The sequence below is a fragment of the Mastigoproctus giganteus genome, unplaced genomic scaffold, assembly GCF_048544385.1.
Source record: "Mastigoproctus giganteus isolate SK-2022 unplaced genomic scaffold, ASM4854438v1 scaffold_23, whole genome shotgun sequence".
Classification (NCBI taxonomy): Eukaryota; Metazoa; Arthropoda; class Arachnida; order Uropygi; family Thelyphonidae; genus Mastigoproctus; species Mastigoproctus giganteus.
Window position 1 is genome coordinate 215688 of NW_028328300.1, and position 20317 is coordinate 236004.

General features: G+C 39.7%; 1 protein-coding gene across 1 annotated transcript in view; it reads left to right on the forward strand.

The window, feature by feature from the left end:
• The window catches only part of LOC150074871 (intermembrane lipid transfer protein VPS13D-like), a gene marked incomplete at its 5' end in the record, with an annotated part of 233196 nt that extends 215496 nt beyond the window's left edge, over positions 1 to 17700 (forward strand). Inside the window, one exon of the mRNA XM_090389446.1 lies at positions 17494 to 17700. Coding sequence (XP_090245572.1) covers positions 17494 to 17700 — 207 coding nt within the window. The remainder of the gene's footprint in view (positions 1 to 17493) is intronic.
• Between the last annotated feature and the right edge of the window lie 2617 nt (positions 17701 to 20317).

Below are 20317 nucleotides of genomic sequence, written 5' to 3' on the forward strand. Positions count from 1 at the left end.
TGGAAGGTTTAATATTGCCCTAATTTTCATCCAACTCATCGTCGATATTGTCACTAGTTCTTTAAATATGCTCCAAAATATTGGAGTCACTTGAATATTCAGCTACTATGACATCATTATCAACTCTTAAAAATTCGTCAAGAACAATTTCTCCACTGATCAAACCTCAATCAACTCTTCACAAGATTGCTCACTGTCTTGTAGTAGTTCATCCCTCTCATCGCTGTTACTTAGCGTTTTAGCAAAACCTGTTTTTTTTTGTGAAACAATTCTTAATTGTTGTTGTTTCCGTCACATCTTGACTCCACGCTTTCACCAACCCTGGTATGCACATCTGCAAATCTATAATAGAATCTATAGGTTGGTTGGTTTCTATTCATAGTATAATTTTTTTTCAATATGCTCCTTCGGTAGTGCATTTTCAAATTCTCGATAATGTTTCAGTCCATTGGCTGCAGTTTAGACGAGGTATTCGGAGGGAAGAAAACAAACTTCACACTTGTAAGTTTTGAAATTACCAAATAAAGGTGGGCGGGGCAGTCATTGACAATCAGCACGATTTTTCTGTTTTCTTTTGTCATCTTTCTATCGAAATGTAAAATCCACTGCTCAAAAATTTCACTTGTCATCCAAGGTTATAGTTGTAGTTATAGTTGAACTCTGACAACTTTACTCCTTTTAAACATCGGGGTTATTTACTTTTACCCAGTGCTTTTTTTTTGTAAAAAAAATAGGTGCCTGTACTCATTCTTTGCTATCAGGAAAAATTGAAAATTAAAGGGATGTGAAAAGGATTTGAAACTGCAAAAATATCCAAAATATCGGTATCATTCGGATATTCAGGTAAAGTAAAGAGTAAACAGAGACGGGAAAAACTTCATGGGGTAAAAGAAAATCAGTTTTCTAATTCTCGAATGGGGCGCTTACAGTTGATTCACAAAGGTGTGCAACCTGCAGCCCGTGAAAAAAGTGAACTGAAACAGCATTTTAAATTTTATTATCAAAAAATTTTTCTCATTAAACGTTTTGTTCTGTAAATATAATTGTGTATTGTACTTAAGTAAAATTTTGAATATTTTCAATTTTACTTTTACATGCAATAAGATATTGAAAATGTAACACACTAAAGAAACTTTGAATTTTTTTGAATATGGCCCCGGTACTAGAATAGGTTGGACACCATTGGGAATACCTCTTGATCTGCACACTGTTGACCAGTGCGACTTCTCCATATGTGGGACGAGTGGTCAGATAGGTTTTACCAGGTACTGCTAAGTTATACAATACTAATCACTTTAGCTCTCTTAATTCGCGCAGCAGCACTAATTGCCTGAAGGCCAGAAATGCGAACAGGCCGTACCGAGTTAATTCTCTCCTAATCCGTTCGCTATGTGAAAATTTTCTTCCCTCAACCGAAACTATTTTAAATGTAGTTTGTGCAAGGGGAATTCAAAATAATTAAACAGAGGTCCGATTGAGTAATTTAGAATTATAAAAGTGGTTATACAGTTTTATATAGAAAATATCTTAACAATAGACAGTAAAAAATGCAAATTTAGTTAAATCATTTTAAGCTTATCTGAATAGTAAGTAGGTAAACATGTGAAAAAATTTACGGAATATTATAAATTTCGAAGTGTATTGCATCTAAATGTCACACGTCACTGTTAATAAAGGTGCCGGTATGCCGTACCATTGCATACCGTCACAAATAGAGCCCTGCTTTTACCTATTACCAAAAGCTTCAGTTTTTCATTACCAGCCATATTTGCACCAACCAAGACTGTAATTCTCTCCTTACTATTTTTACCACCTAAACGCTTTATCACCTTTAAAAGTCAGTGTCTTGTTCAGCAAACATTTAAAAAATAGACCGGTATCATTAACATTCAATATGTCTTTGGGCTTGTAATCCTCCATAATTTTTTCAAAACTGTTTCTTTCCAATGAGTATAATCTTCGATTGCAAGAGAAATAACTTTGAGTAAGCCACAGTGCTTTTTAAATTTGTCCAGCCAACCTGAATTGGCTTGGAATGTTTTATGCCACAGAAAAGATGCATATTCTATAGCCTTTTCTTTTATTAATAGCCGTGATATTGGCTCATTTTTGTCTTGAATTAACTTCATCCACTTAAAAATTGCTTCATCTACATCTTCACACAGGCATAATTTCGCACGTTTTCGACTAGATCTCGTTTCCTTAAACAGAAAATAGAAACATAGTTTTTCACAATTGTTAACACACTACTGTCAGGAATAACAAATTTTAAAGCAATATCTTTTTATTTTTTTTTAAATCACTCTCTCTTAATTCTCCAATATAATGCTTACCAGTAGAAAACAGGTTAAACGGAGCCAATGTCTGTGTTGAGAATATGCCTTAATCTTTGTGAATGGCTGTGGACACACAGATAGCAGTTGACCAGTGCAACTTCTCGGTAAAGTAGTGTATAGGTTGTATCAGTTTTACTTCTTCCTTTTAGCCATTGCTGATCCACTGCTGGGCAGAGGCCTCTCCCAAAGCCTTCCATCTTTTTCTATCCCACTCCGTGGTTGGCCAGTTTCCTCCTGCAAGGTTTTACGGGCACCACTAAATTGTAGAATGTTTTAGCTCTTAATTCTTAATCATTTCAGCTCTAAATTCATATTTTCTACAGCATCAGCTTTATTGCCTTAAAGGCCAGAGGTGCGAACAATGCATACCCAGGTCTCTTGGAAATTAGTTGGTTATATGGAAACGTTCTTTGTTATAGAAAAATTCGCTATATGGAAGTTCATTAAAGAGAGGTTCGATTGTGTGTGTATATACTGTATATATATATATATTCTTATATTTTTATCTATACTCTGAACCCATTTAAATCAAAACATACGCATTTTGTCCACTTGAACTTCTGATTAATCAGGTTTTACTGTACCTGTTTGAACAAGAAATAAAAAAAAAAAAAAAAAAAAAAAAAATGAAACAGCAAGGTCATTTTCCATGTGTTGTTTGGCTTAATGTTTATAATTTCTTCAATACTTTCAAGGTCATATTCTTTGAAAGACTTTAAAAAAAATTGATGGAAAATGGATTTTTATTTATATGTATATTTAGGGGAAAGACAGAGAGAGAGAGAGAGCAGTATGGTTTATTTTTTTATTTGGTTCTGTGGATAAAGCTGTTGGTTTCCCAGAGGAGAAAGGTATTCAGACAAATTAAACAGAAACTTCTTTCTCTTCCTTCTGCCATATAAAATTTAAATGATGTTTTCTTAGTCTATTTATTTCTATTTATTGTTGCAGTCAAGAGAAAAATTTAGAGAGAAGACTGAAAATATGATATTGGGGACTATATTGACAGAATCAACAATAGCAATTTTGCATTAGCATTAATAGAGGCATATGATGCAAGAAAGCAAGCTTATACAGCGTCAGCCATAGAAGAAAAATCTTCCCATTTCGCCCACCCATTCACTCCAAATGTTTGTCTAGCTCTGCCTTGAAGTTAATTAAGTTGTTGACCTCCGCTACAACAGATAGAAGTTTGTTCCAACTATCAAACAACTGCTAGCTAAAGACAAATTTCCATACATCTATTCTACAATTGTCTTTCCTCAATTTGAATTTATGGTCCAAGTGTGTAATCAGAGCAAGAGGAAAAATCCCATCACTTTGCATGTGCTTAAACTCCAGATGTGGAAATTTGCAGAACATAAAGCCTTTCTTGGTAACAGCAACCCTTTGTTACATTCTTCAATCTAGTTGCCCTTCTCTGTTCTTGTTCCTGCAGCTCTACATCCTTCCTAAAATTAGGCCTCCAGACCTGTAGGCAGTTTAAGGTGTGACCTGATCATTTCCGTATACAAGGGATAATCACCTTCTTATCCCTGCTAATAAAATTCCTGTATGTCCTTGACAAGACCCCATGAGCTACTCTTGCATCCTGTCTGCTTTTCTCAGATAACTTCATATCAGACTGTAGGTCTTTTTCATTCTCCACTTCCCTGAGTGTAGTACCACACCATTGGTATATTATTCTAGGGGGTTACTGCTACCCGTATGCAGTACTTTGCATCTGTCAATGTTAAACTTCAGTTGCCACCTCTCAGCCTGTCTGCTCAACTTTTCTAGATCCTGTTGCAGTAGCTTACTGTCATTACTTCGTATCATCTGCAAACTTGGACATGAAGCTTGATATACCTTCATCAATAACATTGATAAATATATAAAATAACAATGATCCCAACACTGAACCCTGAGGGACTCCACTAATAACATTAGTCCACGAAGAGCAGTGTCCATTGATTAACACTCTCTACCGTCTCCCACTCAACCATCCCTTTACCTATAGCAGCAACTTGCCCTTAATGCCACAGTGCTTCAATTTGTGCAGTAGTCTTCCATGTGCAACAGTACCAAAAGCTTTTTTGAAATCCAAGTATATGATATCAAAATTATTTTTTCTTCCAGTTCCTTTGTGACCATATCATAGTATCCATTCAAATTGGTCAAACAAGACTTCCCCTCAACTGACCCATGTCATGCTCGAACTACAACTGCAGTGTTGTCTAGATGATCTTGCAGTGCTTCTTTACCCACTGACTCCATTATTTTCCCCGAAAGAGGAGTTAAACTAACAGGTTTGTAATTACTCGTGTCACCCTTTGTGGACTGAGGATGCATTAGCATGTCTCCAGTGTCTTGCGATCATTTATATGCATCCCATGCACTTTTCTTCTCTTCCACGAGTCTCATTAGTTCATCTGACATCCATTCAGGCCTAAACAGTGTACAGTATTTCTTAGTTGGTATGAGAAATCTAGTAACTTCCAAGATTAATTCCTTGAAGGCTTTAGAATTTGGAATTTGCTGTTGGTAACATCATCCGTTGGTTCCACTGTTTAGAATTTAAAAACTGTCTAAGACCACTATAATCAGCTTTACGAAAGCAAAAACCCTTCCCTTTACCCCTAATAATGGTACACTGGTGTGCAAAACATTGGTGTATGTTTAAGCCTTGTGAGACAAGAAGACAAACTCATCATTAAATCTAAATCCACTGGCATGCAAAACTTAAGGACCAACATTATTTCTAAAAGCTACAACCACAAAATCTTTACTTAAGGTACTCTTTACTGATGAGAGTAGATTCAGTCTTGGCAGCAATTCTGGACGTCAGCTAATCTAGCGAGAGGTTGGCACATGGTATCACCCCCAAACATCACTGAAAGCGATTGATATGGCAGTCGAGGTGTTCTCGTCTGGGGAGGCATTATCTTGGATGGACATACACATCTCCAGATACTGGAATTCGGTACTGTAACTGGAGCACGCTGCTGTACTGAGGTAATCGTTCCTCACGTGCATCTGTTCCGAGGTGCCATTGGCCACAAGTTCATGTTTATGGATGACAACACCACACCCCATCACACTGCAGCTGTTGATGTGCTTTTGAAAAGTGAGGACATTGTTTGTATGCATTGGCCTGCCCATTCTACTGATCTAAATCCCATTGAACACATATGGGATGCTCTGGGGAGATGCCTAGCGGGATGTCCACACCCACCAGAAAATGTTGACCAGCTGAAGATGGCACTGACAGAGGAATAGACGATGTTACCGCAAGAACTTATCAACAACACAGTTCTAAGTGTGGACACGCGGTGCAAAGCCTGCAGTGACATTAGGGGTGGCCATATCTCCTACTGAGGACCACCTCTGCCCTTTTTTCGATCTTTATCAGTGATGCATCTGTATCACTGTTATCATGGCAGCCAGTGCTATGTTGCCATTTTTGAATAAAGTCCCTCTGTACCATTTTGTTTCCATTATTGTGTCAGTGTTGTTTCCTTCATTTCTGTACATCACGAGGTTCTTTGGTATGCTTTTCCCATATCCAGGCCACTTCTATGAGAAGCTACAGGGGTGAAAACCAGACTGGTCCTTAAATTTTGCACACCATTGTAGTTACATCTTTCAGTAAATCCCACATCAGTACACTGTGATCACTGCTACCTAGTGGTTCCCTTATCTGCAGATTCATAATGCATGAATAATTGCTGCTGATAATTAGATCAAGAGGATTATTCCCTGTAGTTGCCTCTCAAACATGCTATTGTAGAAAACAATCATCCTGTAAATCCTCAAAAGTCTTACTAGTGTGCGAGTGACCAACCCACAATTTCCAGTCAATATCTGGGAAGTTAAAATCCCCATTATAAGACAATCTGATTTACTGGAACTCTCTATTTCTCTCTACAGTTGTTAATTGCATTCATCAGAGTCAATCAGCTTCTAACACATTCCTACTCTCAATTTTGCTTTCCAGGTATTTATGTCACACCACACTGATTCAACACTGCACAGCCCTCCCATGTCAGATGGATTCACTTCCTTAGGTTTTATGCATTTCTTAACTAACAGTATAACCCCACCTGCCTTAATATCCTGCTTATCCTTTCTGTACACATTGTACTCCGAAAATTCCAATTCTCCATTTCTTATATCCGCGACACCACATCTCTGATATCCCAAGAATATCTGCCTTTGATGTCCTGACCAGCACTTCAAATTCATCAGATTTATTTACTGTACTCCTATCATTGGTGTACATGTAGGTAAAGATGCACCTGTTCTTACTGTTAGTTACCCAAACACATTCCATGTATTTATTTTTTCCACGTTCCAAGATGACTCCCAGCAGTTCTTGAAATCCCCAGCACTTTTCTTTCCAGGCTACTGCTCATTGCAATAGAAGCAGTGCAAGAATTACTTTCAGCTCCGATATATCTGCACTCCTCCGATGGTATTCTCCACCTTGTCGCAGTGGGGGAGCTTGCGTGTCCCGATGACCCGGAGAGCTAAGTCGGCGGTAGCTTAGCTACTGGTAGGGCCTCCCAAGCAGGACAGGTCAAAGGGTAGGGGCCAGACTAAGAGAGATACCCCGGCCCTCCAGGTTGGGGGTTGCTGCAACGGGCTAGCTCCTCGTTCAGTGTAAAAAATACACAAATGCTAAACGACCTATAAGTGAAAATGAAAATGGACTGCACTTTTGTAAACGACACGGCAAACGGAAAAGGACTATGATTTTGGGATGCTGGAATATTCAAGGCCTTTCAACTAAAAGAAACTTTCTTTCGGATGAACTGCAAAAATTCAAGTTAGACATCGTCGTGTTATCAGAGACAAAGAAAAAGGGATGTGGAGAGGAAATGATGGGAGAATACTACCATTTTTGGAGTGGAGTTGATAAGAGTGAAAGAGCAAAAGCAGGAGTTTCTATTGCTGTGAAAAATAAATTGAGACACAACATCAAAAACTGGCAATTTATTAATGAAAGAATGATCTCATTGGAACTGAAAATGTACGGGAGAGAAATATGTATTTTGGGAATATATGCCCCGACTAATGACACCGCCGATACCTTGAAGGATGAATTTTGGGATGATCTGAGAGAACTAATAGAAAAAATTCCTAAGAACAAAGAGATATTTCTAATGGGTGATTTCAATGCAAGAGTAGGAACTGAACAAAATAGCAAAGTTATTGGAAGATTTGGAGAGAAAGAGAGGAATGACAACGGAGACAGACTATGCAATCTTCGTGAACAGTTCGACTTGAGAATAAACAACACATTTTTCCAACACAAGGATATCTATAAATATACTTGGTCACAGGAGACAAGACAAATTAGATCAGTTATAGATTACATTATTTCAAAACATTCAGGGACATATGTATTGAAAGATGTCAGAGTTTATAGAGGAGCTGAATGTGGATCTGACCATTTTCGTGTTAAAACAACACTGAGGTGGAACTGGATTAATAAAATAAGTGTGGACAACCAACAATGCAGGGAAGGAGAAATGCTACAAGTGGATCAATTTAACATTGACCTACTCCAGGACGACAGCATTAGAAACAACTTCACCCACAGACTGGATGCTGCAATTAACATAGAGATAAAAGGTAATACTGAAGAAATCTACGAATATTTAAAAAATACTGTTAAAAAAATAGCTCGTGAAATCCTAGGCAAAAAGAAGAGCCAAGGACCAAAAAAGACCTGGATGACAGAGAAAGTAAGAGCTGCTGTAGAGGAAAAGAAACTTGCATATCAGAAATGGCTGGGTGATAGGAATGATGCATATAGGAACATTTATGTTGAAAAAAAGAAAATAGCCAATCGGTTGGTAGTAGAAGTGAAGAATGGGAAAGGAAATGTGCAACTATTAATAGTAAATTGGGCTTCAAGCAATCAGCGGAATCATGGAACATCCTTAAAGACTTGAGAAAACAGAATAAACACAATGCTGGTTTGCAATTAATACCTTTGAAAGACTGGACGGAGTACTACAAAGGACTTTTAAAAGCAGACTGGGAAGAGTTCAAGACGATGGAGGATTTTGGTGTAGAAGACATGGGCTTAAAAGTTTCTGTTAGGGAAGTGGAACTCCTGCTAAAGGAAGGAAGGAATGGCAAATCACCTGGACCTGGAGGAGTTTACATGGAACTTTTAGGTTTACATTTTTTTAGGCCGTAATGAGTTGGAGAATCGCCCTCTTCAGTTCTCCCCCGAAGTGCTGTGTTCTCCACACAGCACTCCCACTGCTTTGTGCTCATTGCTTTGTTGCTCTAGTCTTTTGTCTTATAATTTCCATTTAAATACAATTTAAGTAATTAACAATGAAAATTAATAAGCTTAATAAATTTGATTATTGATTAATTGACAATATTATAATGCAGTAATACCTATTTTGCTATCTAGTTTCAGCCTAGGTTCCGGGCTTACATCAATGGAATCCGGCGTGTTTGCCGTGCGCTGCGACCCGTGGAAATTCGGAAAGGGGGATCCTGGTGGTTGAGGGGCCCAGCTTCAATACACCACTTTGGCCCCTGCTTCGACAAGACGGGTGGTCCTGGAAGGCCCGGCTAGGATCAATCGGCTAGTAGGCTCGCCTGCGAGGGTCAACCGTGTCAATGCCACGCCCCTACCCTCATGGTCCGAGGGACAGGATTCAGGCTGGCGGCGGTGCGGGTATAGTGTCTGGGTAGCCCTGGCGTCCCACTCCCGAGCGCATTTATTGCATGCCGGGTAGTGGGCGTCCCTTTGGGCTCCGTGGTGGGTGGGGAGCCCGGGCACTGAACCATTAAAAAAATATATGAATCCTGATAAACTTATTTCTTCAGGGGCCCCAACCCGGTCCCTATCTGAAAACATAGACGGAGAGGCAGATAATATTATTGCGACAAAGAGGCAGCGAACTGAAACATCATCATCAGGGCCTATCCCAAGATTTCTAATAATGCATTCCACCACTGAAAAACCGATTGGCAAAATGTCGCCCTTCTTCATACAGAAAGGGTTAGATGGGTTAGCAGGGTCACCCAAATCAGTTAAGAGGCTCCGTTCTGGAGACCTCTTAATTGAAACCAAAACTGACAGGCAATCAGAACATCTCCTCCGAGTAACATCAATCGGAGGAATACCCATAACAGTGACACCACATAGAACACTCAATTCATCGAGAGGTGTCATTTCGGAGTGGGACCTTCTCAACGTAACCGAGGAGGAAATCTGCTCCGAATTAAAACCCCAGGGAGTTCTTGCCGTCAAGAGAATTACTGCGCGAAGGGATGGAAAAATTGTTAAAACCAGGAGCATCATCCTGACTTTTAACTCTCCCAAACCTCCTGATGAGATTAAAGCTGGATACATCAACTGTTCAGTGCGTCCGTACGTTCCGAACCCTTTACGGTGTTTTAAATGCCAGAAGTACGGACATTCTCAAATGGCCTGCCGTGGAGTCCTTGCATGCGCTCGATGCGGTGCAAAGGACCACAAAACAACAGCATGTTCAGCCGTAAAACCCACCTGTATTAACTGTGAGGGAGAACACCCGGCCTACTCACGAGCATGCCAGAGGTCGAAAGAAGAAAAAGAAATACAACGGCTGAAGGCAGAGCTAAACATATCGTACCAGGAGGCAAGGAAAGCAGTGAAACCGCTCAACATCAACAAACCTACCTACGCCCAGAAGGTAGCAGGGAGGTGTTCCATCGGAACACAGACGGACATGTCCATCCCTCCAAAGGAGTCTTTCACTCCCATCGCGCGTTATTTGTTAAGTTCGCAAAAACCTGCGCAGAAGGACCAATCAACTGCCACTCCTGTATCGGTACCTCCTAATGCTCCACAAGCAACAAAGGTAACTATGAAAGATAAGAATAAAAAAGGGGAAGTCCCCCCTAGCACCCAAGAGAACATGGATGTCGAGCAGAAGGAGGTACATGATGAGTCAGTTTTCGAACTCTTCGCTGAGGAAGAAATGGACACAGGACAGCGTCCATACTTCCCCAGGAAAGATAAATCCAAGACTGACAAAATTAAGCCCTCAGCACCTCGGAAGCCGCCTGATGGACCCACCAAGTCCAAATAATGGCTAAATTCCTACAGTGGAATTGTCGTGGATTCCGGCAAAACACTGACGACATCAAGGCCCTCCTGCAAAAGCACGAGCCTGTTTGCTTTAGCATTAGCATTAGCATTAGTAGAGGCATTTGATGCAAGAAAGCAAGCTTATGTAGCATCAGCCAAAAAAAAAGAAAAAAACCACTTCCACTTCACCCCCCTGTTCGTTCAAAATACATGTCCAGCTGAGCCTTAAACTTATTTAGGCTATCAACCTCCACCACAAGGGATGGAAGTCTGTTCCACCAACCAACCACCCGCTGGCTAAAGGCAAATTTCCGCACGTCTATCCTACATCTGTCCTTCCTCAATTTGAATTCATGCCCCCTCAGGTGATTCTTCTGAGCTAGAGGAAGAATCCCATCAGCATTGAGCATGCTTAAACCATTCAAGGCTTTATACACCTCTATCAGATCACCTCGCTGGTGCCTAGTCTCCAGACACTGTAATTTGCAAAACTTAAGCCTTTCTTCGTAAGAGCACCCCTTTGTTCCATTCACTAATCTTGTTGCCCTTCTCTGTACTCGTTCCAGCAGCTCTACATCCTTCTTGAAATGAGGCCTCCAGACCTGTATACAGTACTCTAGGTGTGGCCTGACCATCGCCTTATACAATGGAATAATCACCTCCTTATCCCTGCTGGAAAAATTCCTGTATATCATTGACAATACTCCATGAGCTACTCTTGCAGCCCGTCTGCACTGCTCAGAGAACTTCATATCTGCCTGCACAACCACCCCCAAGTCCCTTTCATTCTCCACCACTGTCAGTGTTGTACCACAGAGTTGATACGTTGCTCTGGGGTTGCTGTTTCCCATGTGTAGTACTTTACATTTGTCAATGTTAAACTTCATTTGCCACCTCTCAGCCCATCTGCTCAACCTTTCCAGATCCTGTTGCAGCAGCATAGTGTCAGTAGTGTCCTTGACAACCCTGCCAACCTTTGTATCGTCTGCAAACTTGGACATTAAGCCCGATATACCATCATCAATATCATTTATAAATACAGAAAACAATAATGGACCCAACACTGAGCCCTGAGGGACTCCACTAATAACATCAGTCCACGATGAGCAGTGTCCATTGATTACCACTCTCTGTCTTCTCCCCCTCAACCACCCCTCTATCCATAGCAGCAATTTGCCTCCAATGTCACACTGCTCCAATTTGTGTAGCAGTCTTCCATGTGCAACAGTATCAAAAGCCTTTCTAAGATCCAAGTATATAATATCAAAGTTATTCCCTGCATCCAGTTCTTTTGTGACTGCATCATAGTATCCAATCAAGTTGGTCAGGCAAGACTTCCCCTTAACAAAACCATGCTGTGTCTGAGCTATAACTGAAGTCTTGTCTAAATGATCCTGCGCAGAAGCTATAACTGAAGTCTTGTCTAAAAAACCTGCGCAGAAGGACCAATCAACTGCCACTCCTGTATCGGTACCTCCTAATGCTCCACAAGCAACAAAGGTAACTATGAAAGATAAGAATAAAAAAGGGGAAGTCCCCCCTAGCACCCAAGAGAACATGGATGTCGAGCAGAAGGAGGTACATGATCAGTCAGTTTTCGAACTCTTCGCTGAGGAAGAAATGGACACAGGACAGCGTCCATACTTCCCCAGGAAAGATAAATCCAAGACTGACAAAATTAAGCCCTCAGCACCTCGGAAGCCACCTGATGGACCCACCAAGTCCAAATAATGGCTAAATTCCTACAGTGGAATTGTCGTGGATTCCGGCAAAACACTGACGACATCAAGGCCCTCTTGCAAAAGCACGAGCCTGTTTGCTTTTGCTTGCAGGAGACTTATCTAAACGCAAATGATGATCCCACCTTGCATAACATCACAATCTTTCGTAAGGATAGAATTGCGGATGGTCCTGCTCATGGAGGAGTGGCTATCCTTGTGAGTAATCAGACCCCAGTTCAGCCCTTGCTAATTACAACCAGCATGGAGGCTGTTGCAATTTGCCTTACAGTGGGATTTTTATTAACGGTCTGCTCTATTTATTTGCCACCTGGGACTGACATCTCCCAGGAAGACCTTGATGATCTCGTAACGCAGTTGCCTCCCCCGTTCTTACTTCTCGGGGATTTTAACGGACATAACACCCTGTGGGGTAGTGCTAACATCAATGGAAGGGGACGGGTCATAGAGCGTATGCTCAATGACAATGACCTTTCCATTCTAAATACTGGAACAAACACCTTCTTCCACATGCCTACCCATACCTTTTCTGCCATTGATCTCTCTATCTGCTCCCCTTCTCTACTCCCTTCACTCACTTGGGAAGTGGAGGAGAATCCATACGGAAGTGATCACTTCCCTGTGATAACCTTGTTACACAGTGGGAGACCGTGTCTTCCTTTTAGGTTACCACGGTGGAAGTTTGATCAGGCTGACTGGAATGCCTTCCAACATCAGGCAAATTTTGACATCAGTACAGTCAGTCAGGAGCCTATCAATGACGCAGTAACGTATATCACAGAAGTTACTGTCCAGGCAGCTGCGAATGCTGTCCCAAAAACATCTGCCCGGTTTCCACCATTTCCCAAACCTTGGTGGAATGCACAGCAGCAAAAAAGGCTCAAAACAAAGCATGGGGGATATTCCGCCGTTATCCTACCACTGTTAATCTAATAGCCTTCAAGCGTGCACGAGCCAAAGCACGTTATATTCGCCGTCAGAGTCAAAAGGAATCATGGATCCGTTTTACATCATCTATTAACCAGGCTACCAACTCTAAGGTAGTCTGGGATAAAATCCGGAAAATGAAGGGAAAATATACATCCCACCCTTCTTCAATCCTAGATTATAATGGATGCGCTATTGCAGATCCAACTGCAATAGCCAATGCTCTTGGGGAAACATTCTCTAACATCTCAGCAACATCTTCGTATTCCCCAGAGTTCCTGGTCCTAAAACATAAAATTGAAAGGCAGGCGCTTAGTTTTAAGTCCAAGGGCCCCCATCCCTACAACGGGGCATTCACTATAGAGGAACTGAAAAGAGTCCTCGCTCTTTCCAAAGCAAGTGCTGTTGGACCAGACGGCATCCATTATGAAATGGTTAAACATCTTTCACCAAAATCTATGGATTGTCTGCTCCTTCTGTATAACAGAATCTTTATTGAAGAGCAGTTTCCGGACTCCTGGCGGAAGGCAATCGTCCTTGCTTTTCCTAAGCCAGGAAAGGATCCAAAAGTCACCACCAATTATCGTCCTATTGCTCTGACTAGCTGTCTGTGCAAAATCCTGGAGAGAATGGTTAATTTTCGTTTAATATGGTACTTAGAATCAAATGACCTTCTCTCCAACATCCAGTGCGGCTTCCGAAGGAACCGGTCCACTTTGGACCATCTTATTAGATTGGAAACATCCATCCGGGATGCTTTCCTAAAACGCGAACACTTGGTGTCGGTGTTCTTTGATATGGAGAAAGCGTATGACACAACTTGGAGATTTGGCATTTTAAAAGATCTGCATAGCCTTGGTCTTAGGGGGCAACTCCCCATTTTTATTAAAAACTTTTTAGCCAATCGATCTTTCCAAGTTCGTGTGGGATCCTCACTCTCTCGTTCCTTCAGCCAAGAGGAGGGAGTACCACAAGGATCAGTATTAAGTGTCACGCTTTTCGCCATCAAAATAAATTCCATCACAGAACAACTTCCTCCAACTGTAAACAGTGCCCTCTATGTTGATGACTTTAGCATATTTTGTCAGTCATGCAACATGAGGGTTATTGAAAGACAACTGCAAAAAGCCATTGATCATCTTAATTCCTGGGCCCTTGCTAATGGCTTCAGGTTCTCGCCGGAGAAGACCATTTGCGTGCACTTTTGCCGTAAGCGTAATCTTCATCCTGAACCTGAATTAAGGCTCGGACAAATTGCTATTCCATTAGCGGCGGACACAAAATTTTTGGGACTCGTATTTGATAAAAAGTTGACCTTTCTGGATCACATCTGTCAACTCCGCACAAAGTGCACAAGAGGGCTGAATATTCTGCGCTCTCTTTCCTCTACATCTTGGGGTGCGGATCGATGCACGCTACTACGCATCTACCGTGCACTTGTAAGATCCAGACTGGATTACGGGTCCCTGGTATACAATTCGGCCAGAGACAGTGTACTTCGTTGGCTAGATCCTGTCCATCATCTGGCTCTCCGTACCGCTATTGGAGCATATCGAACATCTCCAGTCCAGAGCTTATACGTCGAAGCAAACGAACCGCCATTATCGCTTCGACGTAAGCAGTTGTCTCTAAACTACGCTCTAAAACTGAAATCCCTGCCAGACCATCCTACGTGGCCATTCGTTTTTGAGCCACGATGGGAAAATTTGTACAACACCCGAAAGACTGCCAATCGTCCTTTTGGTATTCGTCTCCAAGAGCTACTGAAAGAACTTAATATCAAGGTAGACAAGGTTGCCCAAACACCAAAGCAACCCCTTCCACCCTGGCATGCTCATGTTCCAACATGTGACTTGTCCCCTAGAAATTGGGCAAAGTCGGACACTCCATCATCCGTCTACCTGCAGCTTCATTCAGCACACCGAGCTGAACATTCTGACTTCGCACCAGTTTACACAGACGGTTCGAAGTCGGAATCATATGTGGGATCTGCTGCTGTCTTTACAGACAGCACTACATCGGAGCAGATTCCCTCTGAATGCAGTATATTTACTGCAGAGCTGCATGCTATACAGTTAGCCTTGGATCACATTAGTAAATGCCAATACCAACGGTTCATTTTATATTCCAACTCCCTAAGCGTGTTACAGGCTTTAATATCTGTAAGATATAATCCTCATCCAGTTCTGTCTAGTATTCAGCAGAAGATTCACTTTCTCCGTGAAAGTGAATCTTCTAGTATCTAATCAGTAGCTAAATTTAAAAAATAAGCTAACGTATACTGCTAAGTCTATTTAATCTATATGTAAAACGCACTTTAATATGTTAATTAATCAAGAATACGGCAAAAATTTCCAAATAATTTATCTGTTTGCAGGACTCAAAAAAGTCTACGACCTTTCACTTATAGTCTCGTCTTCCTTGATTTTTCTTGTTCTGGAAAGAAGTGCGCAGTGCAGAGGAAAAGATCAATCTCGAAAATATAAAATGTCAATATTGTGTTCCTATATTTTGCTAAGATGAAATATTGAAAACTGAACTAAATTTAGTATCATTTTGGACCTCCATGTGCCTCAATTAAAATTTAAAATTATCAATGTGGATTCAGCTTGTGACTGAAAGTTACCTTGTGTTATTGAAGGGGTGACTGTTTTGTTGAGGGAGCTTACAGTGACATACTTACATTGTGAGATTAAGCCTATATTCGTCCTTAAAAAATATTCACTGCCAATTATTACTTGTTCTCCTATCGAAAAAGATGTCTGAGATTTCCCTCCCTATCTTCAAAAAAGCAGCAAACAGTGTGGTAACTCACTAAGTTTTATTTGACACCTCAAAATGATCTTGGCTGCGCAGCAAGTGTGCACAGAATGACTCCAAAGGCACCGCCTCATTCAGTGTCAATAAGATGGCGACCATGCAACAGAAAGTGCAGTTTGTGTTGTGGTATGAGTTTAAATCTGTCATAACAGTGCAACATTAGTATCAACATACTTACAGACAAGATGCACCAACAGGCTAGACTATAATACGTTGGTTTAATCAGTTTAAGGAAACTGGCAGTTTAGACATTAAGAAATCTCCAGGCTGACCACCAACATCTGAAAATAATGTGGAGCGCTTGAGACAGTCTTGCTTACGTAGTCCAAAGAAATCCATCGCTCGTTGCAGTCTGGAGCTTGGCATTCCAAAGACCACCATTCAGAATGTGCTTCATAAACAACTGAGACTGCATGCATACAAGATTCAACTCAAACACAAAATCAAATCTGAAGACCGTCCCAGACATACTGAATTTGCCAGTGCCATGTTAAATGAGATTGACAATGAAGAAAGTTATTTAAAACACATTTTGTTTAGTGTTGAAGCAACCTTCCACATAAATGAGTGTGTTAATTATCGCAATTGTAGAATTTGGGGGTTACAGCAACTAAATGATGTTTACCAGTATATGCATGATACTCCTAAAATAAATGTGTTGTGTGGACTTATGCACAATCGCTTACTAGGCCCATTTAAGTTTGCTGAAAGGAATATAACTAGCAACATTTATTGGGATATGCTTCAGCTTTATGTTTTCCCTCAACTTGAAGACAGAGAAAGGGGTTCTGTGATTTTTCAGCAAGATATCGCACCACCTCATTTCAGCCATAATGCGCAGAATACCCTAAATGAGAGTTTTGCTGATCGTTGGATCGAAAGAGGTGGATCTGTGCCTTGGCCACCAAGAAGTCCTGACCTGACATCATTAGACTTTTTCTTGTGGGGCTACCTAATGAACATCATCTATGCAGAAAAGATTTGCGATCTGCACCATTTAAGAGAGAAGATCACAGCTGCAATAGCAGCCGTTACGCCAGAAATTATTGAGTGCACATGGACAGAGATCGACGGCAGCTGGGATGTTTGCCGAGCAATGAACGGTGCTCATATGGAAACATACTAAGGTATGAAGCAGAACTTGAGATATTCCTGTAGATATTAACAAATAAATCGATTGATTGATTTAAATATTTGCGTTGTTATTTTATTATGAAATCACAGGCACCTTTTTTGATAACCCTGTATATACTGGAATAAATGGTTACTCAGCAGTGAAATTGTTAAGCTTTATTGTTGTGGCTGTACAGAGTATAAATGAAAATTTATTTTGCTGCAATGAAAAAAAAAAAAAAAAAAAAAAAAACCCATAAGTGTCACCTCTTCTGTTTTTAATAGCTAGACTTAGAGGTAGTCTTCTTTGCTTGTTTGTTGCAATTAATGAATGATTATGTGGATAGAATTATGTGGATGGCAATGGTAATTGACAAAAAATAAGTGCTTTACTGTATTTTTTTTTTTTTTGTATTTTCATTTTGTAAGTTTTTCTAAATTTTTAAATATTTAAGCTAATATTAAATTGTAGGTCAGTAATGAAGTTTCCAGATGTTCTCGAATATCACTTGATATATCTGCAGTGTCACCTGTAATCATAATACCACAGAGCTATTGTTCATCTGATGTTCTAGTAGCTGATCTTGGAAGACTAAAAATCCATAATGCCTTTTTGTTTGCTGATTCACCTGGTGCTATTAGTACTATATATAAAACTCCATCACCTGATATAAGGTAATAATGAAATTTTATTAAATTTTCAATATATTCAAAAAATATTATTTAGAGATAAAAAAATTTTCTTAATACAGTAGACTGTTGAAATAACCACACCCCAAATAATGGAACATTCGAGCTAACAGCACATTGAGCTCAATTTTTTACATACAACACAGATGTCTCGCAGTGATGAAAAAAAAAAAAAAAAAATGACAAGTCATGTGATCACTGTACACCTAATTCTGTTTTTGCACAAACTTTTTTTACACGAATTTCATTTAACATGAATTCAAAATAAATATTTCATTCTCTTTTTACGTGAGTCATTTTGATTTAACACGATTTCTGTGAATTTTTTTTGCCTAAATTCTAAGAAAATTTTTTTTTATTTGTGGCATATTAGTATCATTTCTATATTACCACCAATAGATTGGATAACAGCTAGTGTGTGCGTTTTGAAACGCGTGCTTTTGTTTACCAATGGTCTAGGTATCTATGAATCATCAACGTTTTTATTGAATTTGGTGCACATCTACGGTATTCGTGCATTTTATCTTCGGAAGACATTTAGTAGTAAGCTCTATTTCAAAGTGAAATTTGTGCACATATAAATTTATTAATTTTGCCAGTAGTCAATAAATTGGAAGTTTACAAATTTTTCATATCTTTTTTTATTAATTATAACTGAGATATTTTTTGGTAGCCCTTATATAATGTTGAATAATTCACCTATTACCAAAATGAAGAGGAAAGCGATTTCTTTGGAACTTAAAATTCAAATTTTAGATCGTCTTGTAACTGGACAAGGGGCTACGTCTGTAGGAAAGCATTTTGGTGTACATGAAGCTACCGTAAGAACTATTAAGAAAAATGAAGCTGCAATTAGGAAGTCGGTATGTTCTGGAACAAAAGTAAGTGTTAATTCATCATCATATACAAGAGATATTGTCAAGGAAAAATGGAAAAGGTTCTGGTAATATGGATAGAAGATCAGTCACAAAAAAGAGTACCAGTAGATGGAAATGCCATCAAGCAAACAGCACTAAGAATTTACAGACAGATTAAAGAAAAGGAGTCAAGCACTTCATCTCAGTTAAACAGAAAGTATGAATTTTCTGCGAGTACAGGTTGGATGACAGGGTTTCTTAAAAGGAATGTTCTTCATAATATAAAAATTAAAGGTGAAACTGCATCTGCAAATGAATTGGCTGCTAAAGTATTCCCGCAGAAACTTGCAAAAATTATTGAAGATGGCGGATACACTCCTGATCTAGTGTAGAATGCAGATGAAACTGGTTTCTTCTGGAAACGAATGCCGAACAGAATGTATGTAGCCAAATCGCAGAAAACTGCTGGTGGTTTTAAGGTAGCTAAAGATTGTGTGACCTTATTATTTTCATCCAACACTTCAGGAGATCGTAGGTTGAAACCACTGCTGGTAAATCAAGCCTTAAACCCATGTTCAATGAAAGGTGTAGATATCAATAAACTGCCTGTTCACTGGATGGCAAACAAGAAGGCCTGGTTGACCACTGCTATCTTTACAGAATGGTTCAACAAATGTTTCGTCCCAGAAGTCAGACGTTATATGAATTTGAAAGGTGTCGAATTTAAAGTTCTTCTGATTCTTGACAATGCACCCGGCCATCCTGTCTTGGAACACCCAAATGTACAAATTTTATTTCTGCCACCTAATACTACATCTTTGATACAACCACTAGACCAAGGTATAATTGCGACAATTAAAACACACTACGTAAAACGAACATTCCAACATGTTTTGGGCAAACTGAATGATGAAACACTAACAGTCATTGATGTGTGGAAGAAATTCTGAATTATGGATTGTATCAATCAAGTTGGATTAGCGTTAACTGAATTAAAACCAGCAACTTTAAATGCATGTTGGAAAGTGGTTTGGTCACAATGTGTAAAAAGCAAAGATCCCATCATCCCTAATACGACCGAATTTCCCAACATCATTACAATGGCACACAAAATTGGTGGAGAAGGATTCGATGATCTGTCGTTTGAAGATATTAATGAATTGTTAACCGACAAAGCCCTAAGCGAAGATGAAATTTTAGAGATTGTCCTTGGGACTCCTTATCCCACAGAACGTAGTGATAATGAAAAAAATGATCCTGTTCTAAATGCAGATTTAATAAAAAAAGGTCTGGAACTGGCCAGAAAATTAGGTAATCATTTTGTCAAACATGACCCTAATGAGGAACGTGCTGGGAAGTTTAAACATGAACTGAAGTTGTTGACAGCCTCTTACAGAGAATTATATAACGGCCTAACCAAAACACGAACACAACGATTAATAACTGAATTTGTTCGTAAAACCAGCGAAAAATCAGCAACAGAGGAGACTCGTGCTGAGTTTGCTCAAGAGATCACAGAAAGAATTTCATTAACAGAGGAAGAAGATGATGTCCACAACATTTCTAGTGATAGCAGTGATATTCCAGTCGTACGCAACCCTATGCGCCGTTTATTATCAGAAAGTGAAAATTAATAAAATCTTGTTATGTGTAAAACAGATTTTTTTTGTTCATGAAGAATTTTTTTTCATTTCATATGCATACAAATTTACGTTAATACATTTTCATTACATATTATTACATGTGTAT